This window comes from Olea europaea, chromosome 17, assembly GCF_002742605.1.
Source record: "Olea europaea var. sylvestris chromosome 17, O_europaea_v1, whole genome shotgun sequence".
NCBI classification, from domain to species: domain Eukaryota; kingdom Viridiplantae; phylum Streptophyta; class Magnoliopsida; order Lamiales; family Oleaceae; genus Olea; species Olea europaea.
This window is the reverse complement of record NC_036253.1, coordinates 24409731-24430642: the sequence shown is the minus strand read 5'-3', so window position 1 is coordinate 24430642 and position 20912 is coordinate 24409731. Positions and strand designations below refer to the sequence as shown.

Below are 20912 nucleotides of genomic sequence, written 5' to 3'. Positions count from 1 at the left end.
TAATGAAAATGCAGATATGAAATATGAATTTAAGGCTTTGCATTGCATTTAAAAAGTGACATGCTCTGATATTTGTTAATAAGAAGGTCAAACAGCATCCAATTTGAATTTTTGTAACAGAACATATTTACTTGAGCTTGTAGAAGTATTTTCCTCTTTTTTGAGTTGGATATGAATTGAGGTTATCCATTTGAAAGGGTCATGTTCAGGGGCGTTTTAGGCCAGCGAGCTAGGGTGGCCGCCCTAGCTGAATTCGCTGGGAGATTTTTTTTTTTAGTAATAGATAGAATTTTTAGATTATATATTTAATAATTCATATTAACAACAAATATCTTTGTTAGCTTAGCTGGTTAGCCTTTTCATTATTGAATTGCAGGTTTTGTGTTCGAAGTTCTTCAAAGGCAATATTTTTTTATAATTTTTGTATTTCAACAATTTTGATCAAAACAAATGCGAGGAAGGTGATTCAAACTTGCTACATTACTTAAACATATTAAACCCTTTACCATTATGGCACTTATTGATTTTTGGCATATAATATAACAAAATAGTATATATTCAATTTTACTAGCTTAATGCAAGTGGAAATATTTTAACCGGTGTTTTGTCCCTTTTCCTTTTTTTTTTTTTTTTTTTTTTTTTTTTTTTCCCCCCCCCCCCCCCCCAATCAATTGACCTGAGAGTTTGGTCAATTAATGGTGGATGAATTTATAAGAAAATTGGCCTTAGTGACATATGGAATTTTTCAACAAAATATATTTAATTAATAAAAGGTTCCACTTTTCGTTCACAAAAAATCGATTGCTTGAAAGTAGAATCATACAAGCACATAAATAATTTCAATTTTGTTAGTATAATAATGCTTATTTAATTAACTTTAATTGTACAATGAATACCGAAATTTTGTTAATATATATTGCATATTTAATTGAAAAATAGATTAGGGCATTTTGCAGATTATGGAACGATTTTTTCATCTAAAATGAAAAATTCGTATTTAGTTCTAGTTTTAGTGGTATATCTAGTTTTTCTAGTTCTAATCCATATGATTTTTTGAATATTATTTAATTAAATATTAATAAACAACCCCGTTATCACGGACGTTGACCATCGATAGTAAGCTTTCAACGCTTGCAGTCTGCCCTAACTAAATACGACTCCTAAATTCGCCCCCGGACATGTTGTGTCACTTTTTAATTAAAAGGTCATGAATTACTAACTAATATGATTGTTTCATTGTACATAAGTATCATACGGCATCAAACATCATAGAACTGAAAGTTTTAAAGATAAACAAGTTTTGAAGACCATTGAACAAAATGACATGATGCAATTACAAATTTGTGAAACTCGTAATTCGGTGGCAACATTAGTTCAAAGACCACTAACTGTGGAAGAATTTGCTGCTGATGTTTATAAAAGCATTCTAGGGGTACAAGAGATCAGGAATTAAATAGGATATGAAGTCATTTTAGTTGTTACTACGGAGAAGAAGCCATAAAAGAAAAGAAAGTTGGAAGATTTATGAAACTCAACTGTTTGAGTTTTTTTTTTTTTTTTTTTTTTTTTTTTTTTTTTTTTTTTTTGTCTTTCATTTTTTTTTTGTGGCTAATGTAGAATAAAATATATATTAGAGACTTATTTATATCATTTGTACTTTTGAAATAAATAATAGCACTATGTCACTTTTGAAATATAAAGTAATATTTCATTTTATTTATATAGAAATTTAACTGTAAGACATACAAAAGTTCAAAAAATTAAAATGTTTATTCTAACCTCCTTTGTCTTTGTGCCTCAGCAATAAGATGTAAAGCAAGAGTTATTTCCCAGATGAATGTAAACCATATATCATTCTCAAATGTACTGTTAGATAATAATTATCTTACACAAGGTTTGTTACTTTAGAAACAAAAAGTAACAAACACTTTATTAAGAAAAATAACACCTTTGATCGCAATGTGTATACAAACCTTACACTCAAGGTTTTCTAAGTTGATCGAGTTCTAGTAGACAATTTAACTAAGCCATGTGATTGCAATAGTTATAACTATACAATTACATGATTGTATTATTGTTAAACGTAACGTGTTACTTTTGAAACAAAAAGTGATATATCATTTTTAGAACAGAAAGTAAAAATACTTTACAATCTAATTTCATTTTTATTTTATTGTCAATTAAAGACTAAACTACAATATATTAAAAGTGTAGATTAGGAGAAACTTTTGAATACCGATTTTACCCTTACATATTTAGTTATATGTCAATTCTACCCTTATATATTCAATATAGTCCCAATAAATGTAATTTAACTTAATTTAATATTCATTTAAGTATAATGCTCATTGTTTTATATTGGAGTACTTAGAATTTTACATTAATCAAATTAAATTTAATTACTTAAATTACGTTATTTAAATAAGTTTACTACTTAAAATCGAAGCTCACATATATAGATGTAATTTTATTATAATTATATAATATTACATATGAAAGGTTGCATTAAGATAATGATAGATTAATTACAATATAAAATAATATTTATTATAGTTTTAATATAATTATATATATATAAGAGTTTTGATTTTAAGTGATTAAACTTAATTTAATTAATATAAAATTATAAGTGCTCCAATATATATATATATATATAAAGAACTCTATACTTAAAGGAAACTACACAAAATTAAATTTTAATTAATCCATTGTTCATGCCACCTTTAATATATTCTAATATTTTTCATATATATATCGTGTTTGTTTTTCTTCAAACCCCCAATCCGATCTCGCTCTCCATTGCTAACGGGGTCTCGATTGATTTCCCTTTGAGGGTCTTTTAGAGAGCTCTCTTTTTTCTCTCTCGTAGCACCACAAGTACCCCTAGGGTCTGTGGGAATATTTCCCTGCATCTAATAAACTCTCCTTACACGTGGAATGTTTAAGATTTTTCACCTCTATATCTATTTTGAATGTAACTTTAGTTTTTCATTTAAAATAAATATGCTATGGATAAATATGACAAGCACGATTAAGACCTAATTTTTTGTTTCTAAAAGTTTTTTAAAATTATACATTTTTATTTTTACTTTTTAAGGTAAAAATGTTTATGTTACAAATAAAATGAGTAATTTTTTTATTTTGAAAATCATTTATGAACTTTTAGTTTACTTATAAGTAAACATGTCAATTTAATCAAAAATACATCTCTTAAATTGATTCTTTTTTGTGTTACTACAAAATTGGTCAATGCCGCTATAATGGTTGAAAATAGAGGTCCAACCAATGTCTAGCATAAATAAATAAATAAGTAAACAAAAATTATATTTCAATTTATTCAACATTTTCACATTATGTACATAATTTCATAAAATTTTTATTCAATATATATATAACAATTTTAGGCCCCGTTTGTTTCTCATTTTTGTAAGAATAAGAATGAAAAATATAGTCGTTATGGGCCCCATACAAGAGATAGAAATTCAAATTTAGTGGGTTGATGTGATGGATAACGATCATATTTTTCATTTTAACGGAGAAGGAATGAGAAACAAACAAGGGCTTAATTTTTTGTTTAACATTATAATTACCTTACTTTAAAAATGTTATGAATATCATTTATTCCATACAGCAACACACGTGCTTACTGCTAATGATAAATAAAAATATTAGTCTACTTACTTGATTTTGGATCGTACTAGGCCTAATTTTGTCATAAACAAATTGGAGGACTGAACCGATTAGGCCCTTTAATTATAGGGCCAACAAGTCGGATATGGCCTAACCATCGGTTAAAGAGCAAGCATTAACTGAGATTTTGAAATTGTTTCATGGATAGGATAGCCTTTTCCGTCCTTATTCAATTATGCTTTCTAATAATCCAAAAAATTAAGAACCAACTCCATACTTAACACTCAATGTTGCCCTCAATGTATAATGATAAAAAGAAAGAAAATTGACAATAGACAATGCAAATTCTAGGTGTTTGTATGTTGGAATATGTGTCAAAAAGTATTATAAAATTACTGTAATTGTCAAATATTTTGAATGTAGTTAAATAGATAATTGTTATTCATTTGGTTACTAAACAAATTGTTCTTATCAAGTGTCTTTCAATTGATGGAAGACATGCAATTAAGTAATCTATAAGAACCATAGACATACACTATTTTGTATAATAATCGAGAATTTAATTTCATGATCAGTGACAAAGGATGACAATTTGTCTAATTAAGGTTATAGGGTTAGGTACTTTATTAATAGGGGATGCAGTTTATCTTGATCGTGGAGAGTGGTACTTGGGAGAACTAATATTAGTACGTTAAGTATATTTTGTAGTGTATTGAAAGGATCATTGGATGGAGTTTAATGTATTGGAAAGGATCGTTGGATGGAGTTTAAGTTTATAACATGACCGTTGCAAAATAATTAAACTCTATATGAAAACTTTATGGATAACTGTAATTTGTAACAAAATTAAACTCTATATGAACACTATATCGATAACCTTAATTCTCCATTTAGAAAGACAATCACACCATGTATTGATGAATGATTAACTAATTATGAAGAATAAACAACTGGGGTACGTTCTCAGTCTATATGTGGTAGTTGATGTGGAAAATGAAATGATAAGATTAATTAAATATATAGATATAAAATTCACTTTATTGATTTATCATTTAATACCACATCACAAATAAAAGATCCTAGTGAAATAAATACAATTACTCAATTGTAGATACTAGATAACACTAACATGGTCTCAATTGTTATTGATTATTATAAACAATTAGGGTACATGTTTGGAAATCTTTATAATAATCATTCATTATCTTTGAGTAAAATTAGTTGATACTAATTTAGTGCATGTTGGGGAAGTGTTTATAAATAATTTAATTCATAAATAAATAAAAATGAGTGATTAATAATTGAATAATACTTGTGAATCCCTCAAAATTTACCAATAAAATTTATTTCAAGTATTTATAATTAATTTATAAACATCAGCTAAACATATAAATTCATTTTATGTTAAGCACCAATGGAGTGCCATATAAATTCATTAGAGGGTAAAATTATGATGGGTTTCAACATTTGCATTAAATTGAAAATACACCAATGAAATTATACGACATGTCACCGATGCTTGATATAAGATTATTAGATCATGGCGTGTGTGTGTGTATGTTTATATATACTTGACTGGTCTCCTAAGCTTATGATAAACATTCGGGTGACATGGAACATTGCAATAGGTAGTGAGAGATAATTGTTAGTTACACAATTGATTACTGTTATATTGTTGTTCAAAATTCAATTAAGGAATGAAAATGGAATGAAACAACATGAAGGAAGCCAAAGAAAAACCAGCTTGGAAACCAAACGGTGGAAATATAAAGAAAAAACGGAGGCCCAAACTTTGTGCCATGCGGTCACATGGTACTTTGGCCATGCGGCTGCATGGCCATCTACCGAAATTTAAAGGGGCCCTTCAATTACTCCATGCGGCCGCATGGTGATTTCCTGTGACCATGGGGAGCCTTTTTTTACCGTTATAACTTCAAAAGTGGTGGCTTTTCAACCTATTTTGGCACCATTTCGTGCACACTTGGTGATGGCGTATAAATAGGTGATAAATCTAAAGCCAAATAATGTGAATAACATTTTGTGATCAATATTCATTCCAAAATCAAAGATAAACAATTAATTGATATTCATACTCAATTTCTTCTTTGTGTTTTTAAAGTTTTGGAGGATCGCACTTATGTTTTGGTGCTAGATCCTTTACAATGCTTGTTACAATCCTATAAACTGTTTGCCAAAGATCCTTAAGCATCTCATTCAATCCCGGGCTATAATTGCCAAACTTCTCGGATCTTGGAAAGGATACCGGAAGGAAAGGATACCGGAAGAAAATTATGCATAGTTTCGAAAATTATTCTTTAAAACAATTGCAAAAACATCTTCGGATTGAGGAAGAATCTCGATTGCGTGACACGAACGAAAACTCTTTGGAGGGAACTTCCAAGGCTAATGCTATTGAGAAATCTGATCCGCCTACAAAATCCAAAAAGAGGAAGCCTTCAAGGAACTTTAAAAAGTCCAAGAAGAAGACCAAAGGAGGATGTTATGTTTGTGAAAAATCTGAACACTACGCAAAAAATTGTAGACACCGGAAACACAACACCTCCAAAGGTAAAGTGAATTCCATTCAAAAAGAAAAGATTGTGGCCATCGTAAGTGAGATAAATGCTATTAGGGGAAAGGTTCCCAGCTGATGGTATGATACTTGTGTCACGGTACATGTATCATATGACAAATCTTTATTCAAAATATATAATGAAGTGGATGGAGACCAAGAGATCCAAATGGGTAACGAGGTGAGATCCAAAGTGATTGGAAAAGGAAGTATAGACATTATCTTCACTTTCGGGAAAAACTATCTCTCACAAATGTGCTACATGTTCCGGATATGAATAGGAACCTAGTGAGTGGAAATCTCTTGGAAAAAACGGGTATTAAAAATGTCTTTGAGTCCGGTAAACTTGTATTATCCCTCAATGGAAAATTTGTTGGAAAGGGCTATTCTTGTGAAGGAATGGTCAAGTTATGTACTATTAACAATAAAATAAATAAAACTGATTTCGCTTATGTTGTGGATTCATTTTCATTATGGCATGCTAGATTAGGTAATGTTGGAATAAGTTCCATGAAACGCATGAAAAATTGTGAATTGATCTCATATGATGGAAATAATGAAAATAAATGCAAGATTTGTGTTGAATCTAAAATGATCAAAAAGTCTTACCATAGTGTAAAAAGGACTTCTAACATTTTAGAACTTATTCACACCGATATATGTAAAATGAATGGCATGTTAACTAGAGGTGGAAATAGGTACTTTATTACCTTCATTGATGACTTTTTTAGATATACATATGTTTACTTGATAAAACATAAAAGTGAAGCTTTTGATATGATTAAAGTATACAAAAACGAGGTTAAAAATTATCTAGGAAAGAAAATTAAAACCTTGAGAAGTGATAGAGGTGGTGAATATTTCTACAATGAATTTAATTTGTTTTGTGAACAACATGGAATTATTTATCAATGTTCTGTACCTAGGACATCCGAACAAAACGGCTTGGCTGAAAGAAAAAAATAGAACATTTGTAGAAATGATAAATGTCATGCTTATTCATGCTAAGTTGTCATTTAATTTGTGAGGTGAAGCTTTGTTGAGTGCATGTAGAATACATAATAGAATTCCTTCGAAATATACTAAGGTTTCGCTTTATGAATTATGGAAAGGAAGAAAATCAAACATTGGATACTTCAAAGTGTGGGGGTGTCTTGCTCATAGCAAGAACACAAATCCTAACAAGACCAAATTGGGTCCAAGAGGAATTAAGTGTGCATTTGTGAGATATGCAAATAATAGCAAATCTTATAGATTGCTGAATTTGGAGTCCAATGTGATTATCGAATCTAACGATGTGGAGGTTCTTTGAGGATTCATTGTCTTCGAATAATGAATTGAGGGAAAATTTTGAAAATATCCCTAACTTAAGTGGAACACGTTATGAAACTTCTTCAAAAGATGTTGATGAATCTAGTGAACCATGAAGAAGCAAGAGAACTTCGGTTGAGAAGTCTTTGGGACCAGATGAAATTGATTCTCAATTTATCTCCTTCTACTTGGTAGAGGATAATGAGTTGATTGTTGTAAGGACAATTCCTTTTGTTCTACAAGTGGAATCTGACCCCAAGACTAATAAAGAAGCTATGGCTTCGCATGATAGCATCTTTTGGAAGGATGCAATTAAGGAGGAAATGGATTCGATAATGTCCAATAACACTTGGGAGCTTCTCGATCTACACCCGGGATCCAAACCCATAGAATGTAAATGGGTATTTAGAAGAAAATATAATGTTGATGGATCCTTAAATACTTTCAAGGCTAGATTAGTAGTCAAAGGATATCGGCAAAAGGAATGAATTGACTGCTTTGATACCTATGCATCGGTTGCTAGAATAACATTGATCAGGATATTATTCACTTTAGCTTCAATTTATGACTTGCATGTTCATCAAATGGATCTTAAGACGATATTCCTAAATGGAGATCTCGATGAGGAGATCTATATGGAACAACATGAAGGGTTTGTCCTACCCAGAAATGAACATAAGGTATGCAAATTGGTGAAATCCTTGTACGGAATGAAGCAATCACCTAAGAAATGGCATGAGAAATTTGACTTAGTAATTATATCATTCGGGTTTAAGCATAATATTGTAGATAAATGTTTATATTTCAAAGTATGTGAAAATTATGTGACATTTATATGCTTATATGTTGATGACATGTTGACTATGAGTAATCACAGGGACGACATAGAAGAAAAGAAGATGTTTCTATCTTCCACATTCAAAATGAAAGATCTTGGACATGTGGATACCATTTTGGGTATCAAAGTCACAAAGACTAGTGGGGGTTACTATTTGAGTCAATCACATTATATTAAGAATGTGATAGATAAGTTCAAACACTTAAAGTTAAAGGAATACAGTACCCCAATCGATCCAAATCTGACTCTTGTAAAGAATAGTGGAAGGGCGGTTGCTCAATTGGAGTATGCAAGTGCTATAGGGAGTCTTATATATGCAGTTCAATGCACAAGATCGGACATAGTCTATGCAATAAGTAAACTCAACAAGTTTACTAGCAATCCGAGCAATAATCATTGGAAGGTCATTGGGAGAGTTCTTGGATATTTAAAGAAAACTAAGAACTTGGGCCTACAATATAATAAATTCCCGGCGGTATTGGAAGGATTTATTGATGATAGTTGGATATCTAGTACGGGTGAAAGTAAATCCACCTCGAGTTGGGTGTTTACTCTTGGAGGAGGTGTTGTTTCTTGAAAATCAAAGAAATAAATATGCATAACACACTCGACCATGGAATCTGAATTTGTTGCACTATCGGATACCGGGAAAGAGTCTGAGTGGCTTAAGGATCTCTTCTATGAGATATCTTTGGGATCGAAGAGTATGTCTTCAATACCTATCGTGTGATAGTCAATCCACGTTAGCGAAAGCATACAATGAGATATACAATGGAAAGTCTAGACATACGAGTCTAAGACATGACTACATAAGGAAATTAATCAAAGATGGAACAATTTTCCAAAATTATGTAAAGTCAATTGAGAACTTAGTGGATCCATTAACTAAACCACTAAATAGAGATTTAGTGGCATCTACTTCAAGTAGGATGGAGTTGAAACTCCTTTCAAATAAAGGTCCACCAATGGCGGCAACCCTACCTGTCATTACTCAAAAGGTAATCCACGGGTTTAAAGGGTAAAAATAAGTCATTCGATATGTGGGATGGTCATAGCATTATTAAAATCCGCAATGACCCTATCCTAAGTAAAATAATGCTAGTTATTACTGAAATGAGGGTTGAACATTAAAGCTTTTAATGAAGTTCAGTACTAAAATACAAGTACATCTAAAAGTAACAAAGGTACTGGAAGAACTTCACCTAAACAAACTTCGAGGTAGTTACGCCTCAAGTGAAAGTTGGACTTTCTCTCTTAAAAGTTTGTTGAATAGGATGAGCGCAAGGTCATAACAGTGCTAAGCGAGATATGAGGAACTTGAGAACATGTGGTACTCGTGTGTGTTCGAACCGGTATTGTCACATGGAATAACTGGTTCAAAGCTACGGCTACCTTTGATTCCGACTTTACTTTGTTTGGATTACAAAATGGCTAGATTCAAATTGAAAGATATCTAGTCCTTATGCATAAGTATCGTATGATTTGAGTATGAGATTCCTTTATTGAAATTTTTGAACAAGTGGGGAATTGTTATATTGTTCAAAATTCAATTAAGAAATGAAAATGGAATGAAACATCATGAAGGAAGCCAAAGAAAAACCAGCATGGAAACCAAACGGTGGAAATATAAAGAAAAAATGGAGGCCCAAACTTTGTGCCATGCGGTCGCATGGCACAGTCGCATGGCCATCTACCGAGATATAAAGGGGCCCTTCAATTACTCCATGCGGCCGCATGGTGATTTCCTGTGACCATTGGGAGCCGTTTTTCTACCGTTATAACTTCAAAAGTGGTGGCTTTTCAACCTATTTTGGCACCATTTCGTGCACATTTGGTGATGGCCTATAAATAGGTGTTAAATCTAAAGCCAAATAATGTGAATAACATTTTGTGATCAATACTCATTCCAAAATCAAAGATCAAACAATTGATTGATATTCATACTCAATTTCTTCTTTGTATTCTTAAAGTTTTGGAGGATCGCACTTATACTTTGGTGCTAGATCCTTTACAAGGCTTGTTATAATCCTACAAAATCGTTTGCCAAAGATCCTTAAGCATCTCATTCAATCCCGAGAGGAGGTAAATATAGTTTGAAGATAGCGATTATGCGTTCGAGCCTTCCATTTTATTTTCTTCAAATTTCTGGACATTAATTCAACTTGTGATTACATTTTCATTTTTGTTGTCTCTTCTTCATTCCTCTATATCTTTCCAACAATTACGTCACCTATTGCGGTGTGCCATATTATGCTAAATAGTGGTGCTTAAAAGATTAATTTTCGTGTGTGTGTGTGTGTAATCCTATAAAATGATTAAATCTATTGGTAGTTAGTGTGTTATGTTATTGGTACTTAACATAAGTATTGTCTTTAGAACAATTTTTTTTGCCCGTGTGAAAATTTTGACTTCGCTATTTTTATCGACAGATGGTAGGAATTGACATTAACATCTAATTTGACAAAAAATGACATCAACATAAGAAACATTCTATTTATCTAGAATCGATCTATATAACAGTTCAGTGACTTTTCCATTATTCATTAAATTTGAAAGCGTTATATTGGACAGTTGTAGTAACAATCTTAATGCCACATAAATTTACGAATCATCAATACGTGGATGAATAGTATTAGCTCCTATTTGATAATCATTATTTCAAAATTTTTTCTATTTACTCATCTTCTAACTACACGTTCACACAATAAAATATTGAAAAAATTACAGCGAGGTACCAAACCTTTCGTTTATTAGCAGACTTTGCCTAAACCTTTTATTTGTGCCACCGTGAGACCCAAACCTTTAAAAAAATGTGCAACTCAAGTTGAAATTGACGGTTTCCATCTGTTTGATCATAAATACCATCAGTTGACCCCAGAAATTAAAAATTTAATTATTTCCTCAAAATAAAATAAGGGCATTATGGACATAATACATTTTCCCTATTAGATTAAAAATTAGAAAAGCAAAACCACAACCACCCACCCCGAACTCCTTCTTCCCCAAACCAAAACCACTCTACCCAACCACCACATTCATCATCGGCAGCCACCACTACCCACCGGCATCACCACCACTGCCCGCCCAACAATACTCATCAACAAGAAAAGCTTAATGATCTTATAAAACCTGCTGGATTAGTGCAAATTCTCCCCTCCAAAGTCTGCTGCCTTGCCCAACTCAACTGCTTTGCGACTTCCCAATTTTTAAGTCAGATTGGTGGATTGTATGATTTTGAGGAAGATCTTGTTGTTAGATCATGGGGAATTTGTAGATTGAAAGTGATGTGTGGGTTTTGCTTAAGGTTTCATTGAAGAAAGCACATTTTCTGTAAAAAGCAAGCACACCTATATACTATAGCTTTTTCACTGGAGAATTCATTGTCGATTTAAGAATTCATTGACGATTCAAACGGAAGGATTCATGAAATCAAATAGCACGTGGTTTGCTTCACTGAAATTGTTCCTGATTTCAACTAGAATTGTATCTCTAGTTGTGGGGGTAAGATATTTCGTACCGATAATTATACACGACGTAGTTCATGAAATCTTGACGCTTTGTCCATGTTACTGTCGTGGCTCAAGCCTCCTTATCTATATGTCATCATCAATGGAATAATCATCACCGTCACTGCTGTGTCTCGCTTCCACCATAGGTGATTTGAGCAGTCCAACGGCAACGGTTTACGAGAGTGAAGATGCAACCGTCGAGGTGAAGCACGTGGTGATGAACGATTATGAGGTTATGGAAAATGACGACGTTGCAAAAGATGAAGACGAGGGCGAGTTTATTGTCTCCAATTTGAGGTGGTGGTGCCGGATATGGCTTCGACAAGTGGAAAGTCATTTGTGAGGGGGGTTGGGGAAGAAGGAGATGGGGGTGGGTGGTTGTGGTTTTGCTTTTTGCTTTTCTAATTTTAATTTAATAGGGGAAATGTATTATGTCCAGATTGCCCTTACCATATTTTGGGGAAATAATTAAATTTTTTATTTTTGGAGTCAAGTGACGGTATTTGTGGTCAAACAGATGGAAACTGTCAATTTCGACTTGGACTGTACATTTTTTAAAGGTTTGGTACTCATGGTGGCACAAATGAAAGGTTTGGACAAAGTCTGTTAATAAACTAAAAGTTTGGTACCTCGATTGCAATTTTCCCTAAAATATTTTGTATGTAGATGGTAGACCTAAATTTTTTCAAACATTATAATCGCACCTTCTTCAAAATTCCACTGTTCAAAATGTTGTTTTCCAGAGCGCTTGATATTGATGCATTTACGTTGCTACCAATGATTCAATACACGTTCATGCCTAAATTACCCGCTAACACGCCTACTTCTAAATTCAAACTCGTGGAACCAACACAACCACACACAAACTCATCAACACTGCCACACACAAAAACTCATCGACTAGCGCCCGCTCCGAAAATACACACAGACAGACACCGCCACCACTCTCCCCTGGGCTTGCTTGTCAATTTTTCTGTATTTTGATTTGCAGATTAAGAAATGCTTCACTCTTTAAAGTCGTGATTATTCTTAGAATCACCGTATTTTTAGACGTGCAAGTAGGCGACTTGTAATGGCAAGCACAATTTCTCCATTGTTGACGTTACCACTTTTCAACTGTACTTCCTTCAATCGCCATTTTGTTATGCAATGTGCGAAGATGATTTTACGTTCAATTTTACCTGTCTACCTTTTTCTTTTCTTGAATCTAAGGTGAATTTTTCATTTTGCAGGTGGGCATTTCCGATTGAGAAAGTTATTCATGAAAAATTCGCGGAAGTGTCCGACCAATTCGTGGATATTTTCCACTCCGGCCTGGAGGCGTGGGCTCTGCATTGTTGCCTCGGCCACAACCAAACAATATGGGGACGTCATGGAAGTTTCTGCAAAGGAATCTGAGCCTCCCTGTTACGCTTGGCCTGACAATAACAAGGTTGGACTCCATTTTTCTACAATTTAACCCTTTTGATTTTGTGGGTAGTGTTGATACTTTGTTCCCTATAGGTAAGCTGCTTACTTGTAATAGATGTTAAGAATAGTATTTAAATATAAACATAGCTTACTACTGTCTCATCCAAGTCTTAATATTATATCAAAGTACATTAAGCTCAAATGATCTCCTGTATAACCCCAGCTCCATAGAAACTCATTTTTTCTCAAACTCATTTTTTACTACGCATTTTTCAAATAAAATAATTTTACACGCAAACTCAAAACTTTTCCACTTTAACATTCTCCAAAACATCATTACTGCAAAACTTATTTTTTCGTCAAAAACACCCTGAGCAATTTAGTCTGTCTAGAGCTCAAACAAGCATTTGATTTCCAAGATTATCCACTATCTTGTGAGGCATGTTAAGGGTGATATACCACATCCAATATATACGGGCTTAGGTTGACGATCTAACCAATAGAAAATGTTGAAGTTGAAATTAAAGCAAGAATTTACAAACTACACTAGTTTGTGATAAAAAAAATGAAAGAAATTCATGCTTCAGTTGCATTCATGTAATATTTAGGCAATCAAAGTGAACTGGAGCATAAAAAGTACTAGGTGTGTCGGCAAAAGAGTAACTAAGAGGAGAACAATTAGTATGCTCATGAAGGTGTAGTTTCTGTGCAATTTATTCTTTGCTTTTGACAAAATTGGTCCAGAGTTCAGGATGCCTGATAATTAAGGAATTGCTGAACTTGTGAAATTGGTGGAGATGAAAGGAGATTGTATGTCATTGGTGTATTTGCTAAAAAAATCTGCATTGACTTACCAATTTTTAAATGCAACCATGGAAAGAGCCATTTCGGAGATGAAGATCTTACAGAACTTGTTGAGAAACAGCAAAGTTGATGGATGAACCAATGATTGTTTAGTCACATAAAAAGATTTATTCCTTCAAAGGCAAGGAAATGAGGCTATCGATTAGTACCTCAAAATATTAAGTCGTGAGAGGAAATAATAACAAGGTAACCCTTAGTCAATAAATTTGAGGTTAGATATATCAATCTTTTTTTCTCTTCTCCACGTAAGGTTGTACTAAATTTTGATTGATATCTCCTGTTGTTAACCTATCCAGGTGCTATCACACTGTTCTTTTGAACGAAAGTTTTGTTTAGTTACTTGACTATGTTGGGTTGTTTTCTTGAAATAAATCTTTCATACTGTGTACTTTCTTGTCTAATTTTAGGGTACATGATTTTTTTATGCTCTCTAAAATTTTGAAACTAATGAGTCTCATTGATGCAACACTAAAAGAATACTTGAGGTAAAAAAGAAATTAAATAAGTTACGGTTTCTTTAATTTTAGCTTGCGATAGATCCGAATTAATTTTTTAGTTAGTTTCCTACTTTGTTTAGGTTTTTATTACTTTCCTACATAGTATTGGATTGCTTAAACCCCTAGAAATAGAGGATTAACTCTTCATTTTAATCACCTTTTTAATTATTGAATACAATTACAACATCTTCTCCTTAATTTTCCTTTTTCTCTCATAAGTTCTTTTCAATTCTTGATTATGCTTTCATGGTTACAATCTTCCCACATCGAACTCTGTATAAATGTAGAGAGGAAAACTCTATATTTTCTTATATCCACAGTCGAAAAAAGTGTACAATTTATAGGAGTGAATAGCAATAAATGTACTGCTAATCTTCCTAAATTCTAACAACAAACAAATCCCATAAATCATGGAAGAATAACAGAAAAAATAAACTAGAGCGATTGTATGAAACAACCTTGTTTCTTATTCTCTCTTAAATTCTTTTCAATTCATGATTTTATTTTCACGGTTATGTGCTTCCTACATCACTGAGACCGCAAATGTTATCAACTATATTGTAACAAAAACATTGTTATACGTACAGAGACCAAGGGTCTGCATACTAGGTGGTGGGTTTGGAGGGCTGTACACTGCACTACGATTGGAATCACTAACTTGGCCCGACGACAAGAAACCCCAGGTAACCTATTATTAAGGGACAGTTTATCTAATATGTCCCCTGATACTCTATCTACAAGGCTGGTATATATGCACACGTATATGCACACACAAAAAGCATGAATTTATTCAGTTCGTGACCAAGTAATCAGAATATATCATATACTCCACATTCTGGTAGAATATATATTTCTTCAATTGATGTTTTTCTGGCTCTTCTATTGGAATGGAAGATATTTTCTTGTGAAAAAAGGGAAAACAGTTGCTTTTTATTAATCAATTTAATACCACATTCGTAGTCTAGGCCTTCTGTTAAGCCTTCAAGGTTCATTAAAATATAAAGCTCCATTAACTGATTTTTGACATGTTTCTATTCGTAGCACATTTTACTGATGTCAGTTTTTCATGCATCGTGGTATAAAAGGCTTTCCTGTCCAGTACCAAATTGCAGACCGCAGATGCCTGTAAATGATTCAGTGGAAATACTTTTGATGTTTATTTTACAATATTGTACAATGCATATATTTCTATTGCGTAACATGATGTAATTTCTGTGTTTCTCAACAAACATATATACATGTAGCATATGAATTGATATATAAATGTTAAAAAGTTGTGATTGATGGTAGGACTTTCCTCTGTTTGTATTTAATTTTTGTCATAGAGATATAGATTTTTAAGTTGCAACATAGTTTTCATGTATAGTATGAGATGAAACTATAACACACAATTTTTATTGGTAGAACCTTCACCTGTATGAACTTTGTTCACAAGGCCAAACCAATCAATTCTCTCACTCTTTTTTTGAATGAATAAGGAATTATTTAAAATTGAATATTCAATTTGATAGAACTTTGTATTGGGGCTTTCGAACCCTCTCCGTTCCATTGGAGAATAAAATTAAAATCTATAAATCTTTTCTGACTGAATTGTGGATTGTGGATATCTTTGCTCATACACATTTGTCATCTTGATGAGTGTTACCCAGATAATGAAGCATTTTCTGTAATTCAACAGGTGGTTATCATTGACCAATCTGAGCGCTTTATTTTTAAGCCATTACTGTATGAGCTCCTTTCTGGAGGTATACTTTGATTATATATGATGGAGTGTCAATATTTCTCCTTGTTATGCTATGTTAATTACAGTTTTTCATCTTACCAAGGTAATTTTTCCTAGTACAGAAGTAGATGAATGGGAAATTGCTCCTCGCTTCTCAGACTTGCTGGCAAACACTGCTGTGCAATTTTTTCAAGACAAAGTGAAAAGTTTACATCCTCGCTATCATATAGAAAAAAATGGGCATGCAGTATCTGGCTCTGCAGGAGTAGTTCATCTGGAAAGTGGTCTCCTTCTTGAATACGACTGGTATACTTTTGTATGATTCATGAGAGTTCATGCTGTTTGCTGTGAATGTTGTAGCTTTACCGGTGAATTTTTGCTGTAACAGATTTTTTGTCCTTTTTATAAGTATTCTAAGAAGTAGTTTGAGAACCATCAGACTGAAGCTTCAATTGACACCCATCGAGGCTGTTTGATGAAGTATTTTTTTTGTTGAAAATGAGACCCAAGCCCAAAGATCCAAAAGCGTATCAGGAGACAAAGAGCTCTCGTTTGATTAGATTTTCTTGTATCATTGTTTGATTACTGCACATTGTTCTTTTTTTCAGAACTAGTCTGCTCCAGACTTGAAATCTTACCTCATATTTATTGAGAAATTACTTTTTAAGACAATTTTTATTTGTAGCTTGATCATTCATTTTTCTTCTTATTCCATTGATTCTGTTTGTCAAGCTTGATACATGCAATGAGCCATTTGACCTCAATTTTTGACAGATACCTTGACAATAATAATCTTCCCTAGAGTGGTGAAATCTCTTCCTTTATGTCTTTGGATAGTTGATTAAACATAGGACTAAAATGTATTGTGACAATCTTCAATAGTTTATCATCTACTGACTAGTAGTTTGTTCACACGTGAATGTCTTCACAAACATAGATTATATATACTTTCCTGAATGTGGTTTGATGTGCAAGCTCAAGTTTTTCAACTTGTTGGCTTGATGTCCTTGTCTATCTGCAAATATATGTTTCCAGATAGTTGAGAGAATTTCAAATTCTTTTGCCATTTTTGTAACGTTCCCAGATATTTTCGTATGCAAACTAAATCCAGTGACAGCAAGAGAAGATGGCTTGTGCTTCTGTAGTACTTCTATTCTATATGATTCTGAATTTACATATCATGGGATATGCTGATTTCACACTTGATCTGGGCAGCCAGGTTGGTAATTGCACTTGGAGCTGAAGCTAAACTTGACGTTGTACCGGGATCAATGGAATATGCATATCCATTTTCTACCCTTGAGGACGCTTGTGTTAGTATCTGAATCAGGGAAAATAATTTATCCAATATCAAAATTCTATATTGATGAAACTTTGATATGTCTCTATGTTGGTATCTTGTAACGCAGAGCGTTAATGAGAAGCTTACAGCTTTGGAGCGCAAGTATTTTGGTAAGGAATCTTCGATTCACATTACTGTTGTAGGATGCGGATACTCTGGAGTTGAGTTGGCTGCCACTATAGCAGAAAGACTACAAGCTAGGGGATGTGTACAGGCAATTAATGTCGGAAAAACAATCTTGCCAAATGCTCCACCTGGCAATAGGGAATCTGCTTCAAAAGTACGAAATCATTTTTTATAGATTACGTAATCAATTTCCTAAAACCATTGCTTCTACTCAATGCAATCTTATAGATTACGAATCATCTGGTATGGTTTTTGAGATTAACACAGACATTGATGAAATGATCTTTTTTTTTATAGATTTGAAGGAATGATTAATTATTTTGCTATCTGATTTGGTTCTTAGGCAGTTCACACTTTACAGTTATTGTTACTAAATTATGGGCTTTACTCTTGCAGAGAAGTGTATCTATGCTTTTAAAAACTGAATTTCATGCATCTTTACTTACTCCTGGTAACTGATTTCATCTTGTCTACTGCACCATTTTATTTACATCTCCTTGCCCTATTAGTGAGCGATTTATTGGTATATAAGGTTGTACTGGACAAGTACCAATGGCCTCAGGTACTTTGGCTTTGTTTTGGTTGAAGACTACCTTTTCTTGCTTTTTGGACAAATGTTCTAGACAAATGATCCAATTCATCTCGAAGCCATTTTCTCACACCATTCTCAACGTTGTTTCATTAATGCTTTCCCAGAGATGGTACAATTGTTTTTGACCAAGAACATGTCTCTTGCACATCATGTGGGTCAATAATTTTATGTCTAAATTGGCATGATCTCCAACCAATCTGTCCATGTCATAAATGCGTTACTACTAAGAGCTCTTTTTGACAGGTTCTATCATCCAGGAATGTTCAACTTTTACTGGGTTACTTTGTACGCTGTATAAGGAGAAACGGTGATATTGAAACTTCACATGAACTCTCCAATGTTGAAGCTGATCATGATGATCCTGAAAGATTTGTACTGGAGTTAGAGCCTGCTGAAAGGGGCTTAAAAAGTCAAACTGTGGAAGCAGATTTAGTTCTATGGACCATTGGGTCTAAACCTCTACTTCCTCAATTAGAAACTGTCGATCAGCTGCTTGATCTTTCTCTAAATTCTAGGGGCCAAGCAGAAACAGATGAAACTCTTCGTGTTAAGGGTCATCCTCGTATATTTGCACTGGGAGATTCTTCTGCTTTAAGAGACAGAAGCGGAAAATTGCTTCCGGACACTGCACAGGTAACATTTACTATTTTCACTTTCGAAACAGTTCTTACTGAAAGAATGCCTTGAATATTTTATTTTCCACTCAGGACATGTTTTCTGATTTTCTTGACTTATTGACACTAAATTTGCTGTTATATTCTTCTCAGGTAGCATTCCAGCAGGCAGATTTTGCAGCTTGGAATCTCTGGGCTGCAATAAACGACCGACCACTGTTACCATTTAGGTTAGACATCAATCACATTTGTAACATATATGCACTCATCTGTTGTTGTAGATCTATAAGAAGCATGTCATGTGGTGAATTCGACCTTTCTATGAAATTCTTCGTGCTACTATTGAAGATCTCACAAATATGTAAGAATAATGCTATCTAGCACCCTGGTGCTAGAACAACCGTCTAGGTAGTGTTAAATGATAGACTCAATAAAATATAAAATTAAGCGATTCATTTAATTATACCTCTCATTTAATGCTACATTAATAACACATAGACGGGTGTTTTAATAACAGCGGTGTTAAATAACATTACTCAGTATGTAAATCTTAGTTAATTTTCCATTTACAAGCCCCACCTTTTACAGATCCTCTCTCTCCTGTCTTGGTGTTATTTCCTTAAACAAAAACATGTTTGGATAAGTTACTTTTTCTTTAGTTATTAGTTTATTTAAAAATAAAAATAAAAATACTTTCTTATTTGGACAGTAAACCAATTCTTTCAAAATATGTTACTCATTTCCAAATTTAACCATAATAAAACTAATTATTCTAGAGTCTACTTATTACTTTCAAGTAAACTTTTAAATTATAGCCAAACAAGCACTTAATTTTTTCTGTCTATTCATATATGCATTTGATTATGTATCGTAAGGAATGTCTTGGAGCGTGAATATTAATATCTATTTCACTCTCGTCTTAAACTACTGCGAGTGTTCTTGCTGCAGATTTCAGAATTTAGGTGAGATGATGACTCTTGGGAGATATGATGCTGCTGTTACACCAAGTTTCATCGAGGGGCTAACTTTAGATGGTCCCATTGGTCACACAGGTAGAACAATCCTCAGCATGTAATATACAGAGACAGTCCTGCTATTTATTTTATTCTCCACTTCTTTGATTTGATTGTGTGACTATATTGCAGCCAGGAAAGTTGCATACTTAATCAGATTACCAACAGATGAGCACCGGTTTAAAGTTGGGATCAGTTGGCTAACTAAATCGGCTGTAGAGTCTGCTGCATTCGTGCAGAATACCTTAACCAAAATGCTTTCAGGATCTTAGAATGATCAGTATCATACGCTATACATTTCGAGTTCATTTATTTTTCTTAGTTCCTATATAATTGTAATATTAATTTCTCAGCCTATAACATGGATCATATTGTTCCCATATTGTAGAAGTCAATCCTTTCTTGTGATTGAATAATTGTGAAGTCAAATTCAAGAAATGAAAAGGTTGAAAAAGTGATCGTAAAGTACTCTTTGTTTCCTTGTTATTTCTACTGCTTATATATAGATTAAATAATGTGGGATGGTTACCGTTAACCTGCCCCGGCAAGTACTCGAGCTGTCGAATTCTTTCTTGAGTAGCATTCTTTGCATGTTACGAGAGTATTTATATTCAAGAAAGAATAAGATGTTCATTCTTGAGTTTCTCAACATGTGTACTTTAACATGCATAAAATTTTTAAACGGTATCATATTTGTAACATTACGAAGTATGGCTGAAATTTCTGTTTAAAAAACCTCACTTGAAAAGGAGATTTTTCAAGATCTTTGCATTGTTGAATTCACTATACTTGTCCATTTTCCATTCAACATTTTAAGGCTGTGTTTGGTAGCTATTTTCTCGATATTTTTAGAACTTTTTTGACTGTTGTA

General features: G+C 33.1%; 1 protein-coding gene across 3 annotated transcripts; it reads left to right on the top strand.

Annotated features, from left to right (window-relative positions):
- Positions 1 to 12639: 12639 nt before the first annotated feature.
- LOC111365483 (alternative NAD(P)H-ubiquinone oxidoreductase C1, chloroplastic/mitochondrial) lies at positions 12640 to 20515 on the top strand. Of its 3 annotated transcripts, none has more exons than XR_002697466.1 (11): positions 12640 to 13011; positions 13093 to 13292; positions 15219 to 15314; positions 16310 to 16376; positions 16477 to 16660; positions 17574 to 17667; positions 17764 to 17976; positions 18658 to 19047; positions 19182 to 19258; positions 19963 to 20080; positions 20174 to 20515. XR_002697466.1 is itself a non-coding variant. In XM_022986037.1 (11 exons), the coding sequence occupies exons 1-11, from the start codon at positions 12933 to 12935 to the stop codon at positions 20311 to 20313; spliced, it is 1644 nt and encodes a 547-aa protein (XP_022841805.1). In that variant the 5' UTR covers positions 12652 to 12932; the 3' UTR covers positions 20314 to 20515. The 3 variants fall into 3 exon arrangements, 2 of the variants coding, with proteins under 2 accessions (XP_022841805.1, XP_022841806.1); XM_022986037.1 differs by having other exon boundaries at positions 12652 to 13011; positions 19977 to 20080; XM_022986038.1 differs by having other exon boundaries at positions 12652 to 12978; positions 19977 to 20080; positions 20174 to 20452.
- Positions 20516 to 20912: the final 397 nt, after the last annotated feature.